General features: G+C 61.6%; 2 protein-coding genes across 2 annotated transcripts; both read right to left on the bottom strand.

The window, feature by feature from the left end:
- Nucleotides 1–592: 592 nt before the first annotated feature.
- ABHD11 (abhydrolase domain containing 11) lies at nucleotides 593–2,845 on the bottom strand. Its single transcript, XM_039563118.1, is given in 7 exon segments — nucleotides 593–1,095; nucleotides 1,377–1,558; nucleotides 1,664–1,834; nucleotides 2,261–2,434; nucleotides 2,533–2,679; nucleotides 2,682–2,710; nucleotides 2,713–2,845. Coding segments are annotated over 7 exon segments (885 nt in total). The 5' UTR covers nucleotides 2,756–2,845; the 3' UTR covers nucleotides 593–956.
- A 1,850-nt stretch (nucleotides 2,846–4,695) lies between these two features.
- Nucleotides 4,696–5,817, bottom strand: CLDN3 (claudin 3). The gene is given in 2 exon segments (XM_039563119.1): nucleotides 4,696–4,855; nucleotides 4,858–5,817. Coding segments are annotated over 2 exon segments (642 nt in total). The 5' UTR covers nucleotides 5,429–5,817; the 3' UTR covers nucleotides 4,696–4,784.
- Nucleotides 5,818–10,861: the final 5,044 nt, after the last annotated feature.

The raw sequence follows: 10,861 nt of genomic DNA on the forward strand, positions 1-10,861 counted from the left end.
CCCTTTTGGGGCCTCTAAATAACCCCAAATTAAGCAAACTCATCCCAGGGAGCAGCAGAAGCAGAGATGGTTAGTGTCTCTATTGTCCTCACACAAAGCGTATCCCCAGCTGTGACAGAGATGATCTGTCACCCCCCTAGTCACTTCTGCCCTGTCCCCGGATTTCCCAGTTGTCCAATAAAGGGATTTTTGCAGCAGACACCCTGCTCCTCTGCCTCCAACCCGTGGTGTGTGGGCATTATGCTGCCGCGGGAGGATGCAAAGCAGGTGGGAGGGGAGAAATTGTCAGGAGCTCAGGGACAAAGGGACACCTGTCTTTGGGACAGGCTGGGCAGACACACGCCTTGCTCAGGAGGCAGATTCCCCCACACCTCAATCCTTACACTGCCCCAGGCATAGAGCAAGGATGCAAGTCCCCCTGGGAGCCAAGAAAGATCCTCAAACCTGTGTCTCACGTGCACTGCTTCCACAGCTTGTCACCTTAGGGCCCAGTCCAGCTGTCACCTCCCACCAGCAGCCCTGCTGGCAAGTGAGAACCCCTTCCTGTGCCCCCCGCACATGCCCTGCCCTCCATGGCCACGTCCAGTTCCTGTTATGCCTTTGCATGGATTCAGCTTTATTGCACATTCTGCAGATCCATGGAAGGCTCTGGCAGCAGGAAAACGAGAGGGCTCTCCTGCCCCCTCCATGTGCCTGACTCTCCTGTGCAGGTAGGACAGTGTCCTGAGCCAGTGCCACCCCGTGTCCCTGCGAGGTGGCAGGTCCCAGCAGGATGCAGGTGCGTCTCTGCTCTGGCTGCAGGAGAACCAGGATGGGAGAAGGTCTTGCAGGCAGAATCAGACTGCAGTGAGGGCAACCAGGCCCAGCTGAGCCCATCCTCAGAACCTCAGCCCTGCGTCACTGCCCAGAGCTCCTCAGGACCCACACGGTCCTTGCTGAAACCCTGGTCCTCAGTGCTACAGCTGTGGCAGGAAATTGAGGACAGCAGTGATGAATTCTTCAAATTTATCCTGATGGACTATGTGGCCTGCACCTTTAATGTACTGGATCTCTGCCTTGGGGAAGAGGCGTTGGATCTCTGGGTAGTCTCTGGAGCTGCAGGACAAGGGAACATACCATGATCAGAGGTCCCTCCTGGTGTCTTCCCTCACCTCCCCAAGCAGAGGGTGATCCCGGGTATGGCTCCTTCCCTGCTAGGAAAGCCCAGGGGGGCCCCCAGGTTCCCCCTTGCTCCAGTGTGTGGGTGTCACTGGCGGCTGGAGGCACAGCCCTTGCTCAGGACCCTCCGCATCCCAGGGGGGGAATTCCCCTCCCACCCTTGGCAGCTGCAAAGAGCACAAGAGGTCAGACCTGGAACCACTTCTCTCCAGTCTCACCTGATATAGGGTGAGTCGGACCCTCCCAAGAAGAGTGCAGGACCAGGATATGGCTTGTGGAAGACAGGGAAGTTCATGATGTCTGCCAGGTGCCGCGAAATAGCCTCCAGGTTCACCCGCCACACGTAGCGGCCCTCCACCTCCACCAGGTTGGTGAGGAGGAACTGTCTCAGCTGTGGGATCTGTCACGGAAGGGGATCGTGCGCTCTTCAGTAAGAGCAACAAAGCAGGATGCCCTGGCACCCTCCCTCCTCCCCTCTACCCCCATCTCCCACAGGATTTCCTACCTTGACCACGGGCTGCAGCTGGTCGTCAGCCAGCTGGCGTGCTGCCGAGCGGGACAGCCCCACCGGGACCTTCACTTCCTTCATGGCCGAGATGTAGGCGGAGAATTCGGACACGGGGGCGGTTGAGCCAGGACTGATGTCTACGGAGATGAGGCGCTCCACCAGGTCTGGCTGGAGACACAAGCAGGGCAGATCAGATGCCAGGATCTCCCAAGATCTCCCCAGAGGGAGTGGGGACAGGGCTCTGCTCCCAGTCTGATTCTCTGGAGGCTCTTAGCTCCATCCTGCCTCAGCAGAGACCTCCACATGCCCTTCCCAGAGTCCTTGTGCTTGGCAGAGATCTCCAAGCTCCCCTGCAATCGGTGCTGGAGGGACAGGGCAGAGCATGGGCTGGTGGACACAGATTTACTCCTGCTCCCACAGCCTGGCTTACAGCTCTGTGTGGGACAGCACCCACCCTGATACAGACAAGTCCCTCTGGAGCTGGGGGCAAGGCTGGCACCGGTGAACAGCCTCCGAAGGTGCCACCCCCTCCCTAAAGCCCCCCCTGGAACTTCCTGAGCCTGTGACCCCACTCCCATCCCCGTGCCTGCCGACCCGCTGCAAGGCCAGCGTCATGGCCGTCTTGCCCCCCATGCTGTGTCCCACGAGGATGCACTTGTTGATTCCCAGGCGGCTCAGGAGGTGCTGCACGTCCAGGCTCATTGCTTCATATGTCATCACAGGGCTGTGGGGGCTGCTGCCATGGTTCCGGGCATCCACTGTCAGCACCTGCCTGGGCAGGGGCACCGTGTCACCCCAGGCACTGCCCACCATGACCCTGCACTGCTCCCTGGGTGCTGCTCCTCCCCACACCCCCTGGGTCTCACCTTGCCGCTACCACGGCGTACCAGTGTCTTGGCCACCGTCTGGAAGTTGCCATGGCTGCCAAAGAGCCCGTGGAGCAGGACAAGGGGTGGCCGGTCCCTGCGACCCTCCACCTCCACATGGGCCAGGGGCACTGCACTGCAGGGAGAGAGGGGCACGGGGTATGGCCAGAGGGGTGGGGGGGAAGTGAGCCCTGCCCCTCTGCCCAGCCCTGGTGAGGCACATTTGGAGTGTTGTGTGCAGTCCTGGGCTCCTCAGGAAAAGGGAGACATAGAGCTCCTGGAGCGGGCCGGGGCCGGTGCCGGCTGTGAGGATGAGGAGGGCCTGAAGCATCTCCGTGCCCAGGACAGGCTGAGGGAGCCGGGGCTGCTCAGCCTCGAGAGGAGCCCCAGCTGAGAGGGGCCCTCAGCCCTGGCTGTCCCTGGCTGCAGGGAGGGCCCAGGGCAGGGCCCAGGCTCTGCTCCGGGGCCCGGCAGTGGCACCAGAGCACCGGGCAGGGCCTGAGCCCAGCAATTGCCCTGCACAGGAGGCAGAACTGCTGCCCTGGGCAGGGCCCAGCCCTGAACAGGCTGCCCAGGGAGGGGCTGGAGTCTCCCTCAGCGGGGATATTGCAGAGCCCTCTGGGCACAATCCTGTGCCCTGTGCTCTGGGATGGCCCTGCCTGAGCAGGGAGGTGGCACCAGGGACCCTCTGGGGTCCCCTCCAGCCTGGCCCATTCCGAGGGAGCGCGGCCACGGCCGGGCCAAGGGCACGGTGGGGAACGGGGGGGGCGTGGCCACAGCCGGAGAAGGGCGTGGTCACTGGGGGCGTGGTCACAACCGCCCCGCCGCCCGCACGGGGCAGCGCGACCGGGAGGCGCGGCTTGCGGGAGGCGTGGCCAGCCTCGTGGGACGGGACACGCCCCTTCTCGCGCTATCCCCCCCGGGACCCTTCCCGGTTCCGGTACCGCTCCCGCCGCGCCCGCCCCCGCCCCGCGCAAGGCCGGGCCCTTACGTGCCCACGGAGCGGGCGGCGGCGGCGGCGGGCGGCGGGCGGGAGCGCGGGCGGGGCGGTGGGGCGGGGGCGCGGGGCAGCCGGCGGAGCATCATGGCGGCGGCGGCGGCGGCGCGCGGGCCGTGACGCGACGTGCGCGGGGGCCCCGCCCCTGCCCCGCCCCGCCCCGCCGGGCGCCCCCCCGCGGCAGCAGGGCGGCAGCGCGCGCTCCGGGAAGGTCACGGCGGGGCCGGTGCCGGCGCTTCCCCCGCGGGCAGCGGAGCGGGCGGCGGGACACGGGGGTGGGGGCCCGGCGAACGTGAGCCGGGCGGGGCGGCTGCCTGCGGGCGGGGGTTCCGCAGGGCCCTGCCGCCCGCTGCCGCCCGCAGGCACAACGGGACCGGGCGGCGCAGTCCCGCACTCGCCGCCCCCGGCCGCGCTTCCCCCAGGACCGGCCCCGCGCTCCTGCGGCCGCTCCTGCCCCTTTGTCCCTGCCCGCTGGAGCGTGGCGGCGGGCGGGAGGGAGCGGCCGAGCAGGGCGGCCTCGCCCCAGCGCGGCTCCCGGGCGGGGGAAGCGCCCCGCGGCCCCCCCGGCGGCCCCAGACTTTGGACTGCGGGCAGGGAGTGTCCCTGCGGCATCCAGCGGCTCCTCCGCTGCTTCCCGCCCCGACCGATCCCGGAGAGCTGCCCCTGGAATGCAGGGGGACAACGGGTCCGCGCCCCGAGCAGGGCCTCCCGGGGCGGGAGGGAGAGGGGCTGCGGCTGAGCCCTCTGCTGTCCTCGGCCCGGTGCCACTCGGGGGCTGCCGTAGCAGGGTGTGTAGGGTGACTTGGGGGGCTGTATCCCAGTGTCCCCCCTCCCGTGCCCACCTGGATCGTGCCCCACATCCCAACGACACTCGGGTACCAAAACAGGACACGTTTATTGACAAATGTAACCGGTACAGACCACGCGTAACAGGGACAGACGGTGCCGGGCCAGCAGCGATGGGGGGCTACAGCAGGGAGGCACCGTCCCCATCCCGTCCTCATCCTGCCCCGTCGGCGTGGCAGGCCCTCGCCGGGCGCCGCTTCTCCCGCCGACCCGAAACTGCCTCGTGTTTAACCGAAACTGTCTCTATTTACACAGCCCGGCCCTGACCCCGCGGCCGTCCCCAACCCTTCCTTCGCGCCCCCCCCCCGCCCCGGCGCTGCCGTCCCCGGGCCCCACGGAGGGCGATGAGAGTCCCAGGGTGGGTCGGTGGGGTGGGGGATGTCGGGGGTTCCGGGGGACCCTGGGGGGCTCAGACATAGTTCCTCTTGTCGTAGCTGGTGACGGCGGAGCGTGGGGCAGAGTAGGCCACCTTTCCCGTGGGTACCTGTCGTCTTTGGGGGGGCAGGAACAGCAAAGCAGGGCCCCCCCCAGCATCAGGAGTGCGGAAGCCGCCCAGCCCACGTAGAGCGAGGTGCCCAGCTCCCGCTTCTGCGCTTCGATCACCAGCGGGTTGTAGAAATCCCGGATGATGGTGTTGGCTGACCAGCAGACAGGGATGAGGGTCATGACACCAGACAGGAGGAAAATGACGCCGGAGACGATGGTGATCTTGGCTTTGGTGCTCTCGTCCTCCACGCAGCGGGTGCACTGGGCTCCCATGATGGCCACCATTAAGCCTATGACGGCCAAGATGATGGCCACCACCAGCAGGGCACGGGCGGCTTGCAGGTCCTGCGGCAACGCCAACATGGAGTCGTAGACCTTGCACTGCATCTGCCCCGTGCTCTGCACCACGCAGTTCATCCACAGCCCTTCCCAGATGATCTGGGCCGTCACGATGTTGTTCCCGATGAAGGCCGACACCCTCCACATGGGCAACGCGCAGCAGATGATGCTGCACAACCAACCCAGCACGGACAAGGCCACGCCGCCGATCTCCAGCCCCATCGACATGGTGGTGGACGGTTCAGTGACGTGCTCCAGGCGATGGCGGAGAAGAACCCACGGACCGAGACCGTCGCCGTCACCTGCCGCCGCTCGCAGCCGGGGGATCGGCTTACACCTGTGCGCAGCGCTATTTATGCAGGCTGGCCCCGGGGTGGGGTTTCAGTGCTGGCTGCTGGACGCTCCTCTCCGCTCCTCCGTCACCATCACCTGCGTCCCACACCCTCCCCTTTGTTTGCAGAGATGGAGCCAGGTAACCAGAGAAGGGCGGGAGGAGGAGAAACGCCACCTGCCACAGCCGTTCCCTGGTTTCGGCCGATGGGTATCGGGAAGCACTACCACCATGCTCGTTCCCACCAAACCCCTTCTGTGGACCTGGAAATGGCAAGGGTTCACCTTTCCCCCACAGAGGTGCTAGCAGGTCAGGGTTTGGTTGATTTCTGGAGCGTGGTATCGGTGCTCACGTTTAACTGGGGTTCAGTGACCGTTGGGCACCTTTGCATTGCCGTGCAAAGTGCAACGCCTTCACCGTGCCATGAGGTTTGTGTCACCATTCCAGGGGACCTGTGGGTGCTCCCGGCCCAGCAGGAACCCCTCCAGCCTGGCCCCTCCTGTTCCCACCCTGCTGGGCCGGGAGCACTATCAGAGATCCTCTGACTGACTGATAAATATCTTTACTCATCCTGCACAAGTCTTGTGGCCTTGAAGGAAGCAGATAATGCACGTAACCACCCCGGCAGTGTCACCCCGACAACCTGAGCTGGCACCTGGCAAAGGGAAAAATATCCCAAGGCATGAGCAATCCCTTCAGGCCGGGCAGCAAGAGTCCCATGGCTGTGGGGTGCATGTTTCCCCCCCTACCCTTGCATGCCGGGGGTAATGCCAGTGCTTTCAGTCCCCCTCCCCCAGGAATGTGGTTGCTGGACACAGGCTTGCTGCTACCTGTTCCCTGCCTGCTCCAAAAATCTCCTCTACAACTTATTAACTACTCAAGAGCGCGGTGGGATGCTGGCAGCTGGTGCCGTGCAGCTAGGATGGGGGGGAGCCCTGCAACTGCCTGGCTGTGCCCCATGCTACCCTGACACCCCACAGCCAGAGGGGTTGGAGTTGGGTGCTCCCATATTATCCCGACAGCCAACAGCCAGCGGGGTTGGATTTGGGTGCCCCAGAGTATCCCAACACCCCATAGCCAGGAGGGTTGTATTTGGGTGCCCCACAGTGCCCTGATACACGGTGTCTGGTGAGCCACCTTCTATTGCCCAGCAGCACTCTGAACCCCCATAGCCAGTGGGGTCACCCCACAGCACCTGATACCCCATGTATGGCTGGGTCAGCTGTTGTCACCCCATGTCACCGCAGCACCCCATATCCACCCAGCCTGACCTCCAGCCCCTGCAGCACCTCATGTCTGACCTGCACCATGCGGTGGCGCCCCGATAACCCCATATCCATCCTCTCTGCCAATCCACAGCATCCCCAAAATACCCTGTACTTGGCTGGGTGAGCTTCTGCCACCCCACTGTAACATGATCACCCCCCGAGGGCACCCAAAATCCCCACAGCCAGCCGGGGGGGTTGCGAGGCTGACCCTGTCTGTGCTGCTGGGGGGACCCCGTGCAAGCAGCCCCCAGGGTCCTGTGCCCTTGTTGCTGGGGGTGCTGGGGGTCCCGGCCCTCGGGGGCACCTGGGGGTGGGTGTCCATGGTCCAGTGCTGTCACAGTGATGGTGGGCACAGGGCCAGGCTCGCAGGGCTGCCAGCAGCAAACAGGGGGGTTGGGCTGCCAAGGGCCCCCACGTGTGCAGGGAGGGGAGTTCCCGCAGGCCCAGAGTGCAGAGTGCACAGGCACACAGGTGAACACGCACACCATACAGACACACACACACACACCATACAGACACACACCACACACACACACACCATACAGACACACACACACACACCATACAGACACACACCACACACACACACACCATACAGACACACACACACACACCATACAGACACACACACACACCATACAGACGCACACACACACACACCATACAGACACACACACACACACACCATACAGACACACATACACACCATACAGACGCACACACACACACACACCATACAGACGCACACACACACACACACCATACAGACACACACACACGCACACCATACAGACACACACACACACACCATACAGACACACACACACACACGCACACCATACAGACACACACACACACACCATACAGACACACACCACACACACACCCACCATACAGACACACACCACACACACACACCATACAGACACACACCACACACACACACCATACAGACACACACCACACACACACACACCATACAGACACACACACACACACCATACAGACACACACACACACACACCATACAGACACACACACACACACACACACCATACAGACACACACACACACACCATACAGACACACACCACACACACACACACCATACAGACACACACACACACACCATACAGACACACACCACACAAACACACACCATACAGACACACACCACACAAACACACACCATACAGACACACACACACACACACCATACAGACACACACCACACACACACACACCATACAGACACACACACACACACACACACACACCATACAGACACACACACACACACACCATACAGACACACAGCACAAACACCATACAGACACACACCACACACGCACACCATACAGACACACACACACACACCATACAGACACACACACACACACACCCACACCATACAGACACACACACACACACACCATCCAGACACACACCACACACACACACACCATACAGGCACACACACACACACACCATACAGGCACACACACACGCACACCATACAGGCACACACACACACACACCATACAGGCACACACACACACACACCATCCAGACACACACCACAAACACACACACCATACAGACACACACACACACACCATACAGACACACACACACACACACCATACAGACACACACACACACACACACCATACAGACACACACACACACACACCATACGGACACACACACACACACACCATACAGACACACACACACACACCATACAGACACACAGCACAAACACCATACAGACACACACCACACACACACACCATACAGACACACACACACACACACCATACAGACACACACACACACACACCATACGGACACACACACACACACCATACAGACACACAGCACAAACACCATACAGACACACACCACACACACACACCATACAGACACACACACACACACACACCATACAGACACACACACACACACACACCATACAGACACACACACACACACCATACAGACACACAGCACAAACACCATACAGACACACACCACACACACACACACCATACAGACACACACACACATACCATACAGACACACACCACAAACACCATACAGACACACACCACACACACACACCATACAGACACACACACACACACACACCATACAGACACACACACACACACACACCATCCAGACACACACCACACACACACCATACAGGCACACACACACACATACCATACAGACACACACACACCCCATACAGACACACACCACAAACACACACATACACACCACAAACACACACACACCATACAGACACACACACACCACAAACACATGCACACAAACACCACAAACACACACACACCACAAACACACACACAGAAACACACACAGGCACACACACACACAGACTCAAAGTCATACACACAGACACACACAGACACACCCACACACAGATGCACATACACAGACACACGGACACACAGCTGCACACAGACACACAGATACACACACCCCCTCTGCCGGCAGTGACGCCCTGGCATGCAGCCTCACACACAGACACACAGACTCATAGTCACATGGACAGACACACAGACACCGACAGACTCATGGACACACAGACACATGGACAGACACAGACAGACACACAGATAGTAATGCAGCCAGACGCACAGACACACAAAGACACAGGGACAGACACAGGGACAGACACAGAGACAGACACACGGACACACAGCTGCACACACAGACACACGGATGGACAGACATGCAGCCAGACACACAGACACACAGACAGACATGTGGACTGACGGACACACAGACACACACAGCCATACAGACAGTCAGACACACAGACAGATTCCCAGACACACAGACACACAGAGACTCATGGACACAGACAGACAGAGTGACAGACTTACGGACGCACACACAGACTCAGACACACACACAGTGGCAGAGGTGAGCAGGCACGCTCTGCTGGTGCAGGTGCACACCCACACCCGCACCCAGTGCACGCGTGGCTGCGGGGCTGCGGGCAGGGGTTACCCTGGCAGGGCTCTGGGGCAGGGGGGACCCCAGGCAGGGCTGTGGAGTGTGAGGATGCGCCAAGCAGGGCTTTGGGGTAGGGTTATACCCCAAACAGGGCTCTGGGGAAGAGGGGGTGGCACCCCAGACAGGGCTGTGGGGCACAGGGGTAGGGGCAGGGTTATACCCCAGGTCTGTGGGACAATGGGAATACTCAATACCAGGGCACCGGTAGGAGTGGGGGGTAGAAGGGAGGGATACCTCTGGGTAGGAATATGGGACAGGGGGGATACCCCAAGTAGGGCTGTGGGGCAGGGGAAGAGAGAGATACTCGAGGCAGGTGTATGGGGTAGGAGCTACTGGGGCAGAGCTGGGGTGGGACGGGGCAGCGAAACACCACAGCCCCCGACCCTGCAATCAGAGCTCTGCACGCGGCGTCCCCACTTCATCATCCCAAATTGCCCAAAGTACAGGCTGTGTCCAGTGTCGTGCCGGCCTGGGGCAGCTGCTGCTGCCTGACTCACGATGGAGGAAGGGGCAAATCACCGGGGTTTCGGGGTGCCAGCCACCCCCGGCAGGACACATTCTTGTGGTGAGCAAACCAGTCACTGGTGTTTACGGAGGAGTTGAGCAGGGCCGGCGTCCCTGGGGGGTTCCTGGGAGCACCCCCATCCCAGCTGCTGCATCTCCCTCCCTGGTGCGGTCCCTCTGCACTCCCTCACAGCTGGGGAGGGATGAGGAGTATCCGAGTCCCTCGGGATGGGGACAAAGTGTGGTGGCTGCAGGAACTCAGTGGTGACACGGGGACAGGTTTGCTCCACTGTGATGCAGAGACCCCAAACAAATGTCAGACCCAAAGGTCACAGGAGCATCCCCGGTTTGGAGGCCCCAAAGGAAGGATCCCTGCGCTGACACGGGGGACACCCACTGCAGCATCCCCCATCCTTGCATCCAGCACCCGGCAGCACCCCGGGGGTGAGCAGGAGGTGACGGCAGAAACCGCCCCGGGCGCCGCGGGGCCGCGTCCCACTCGCGTGT

This window comes from Corvus cornix, chromosome 19 (assembly GCF_000738735.6).
Source record: "Corvus cornix cornix isolate S_Up_H32 chromosome 19, ASM73873v5, whole genome shotgun sequence".
In the NCBI taxonomy this organism is placed as follows: domain Eukaryota; kingdom Metazoa; phylum Chordata; class Aves; order Passeriformes; family Corvidae; genus Corvus; species Corvus cornix.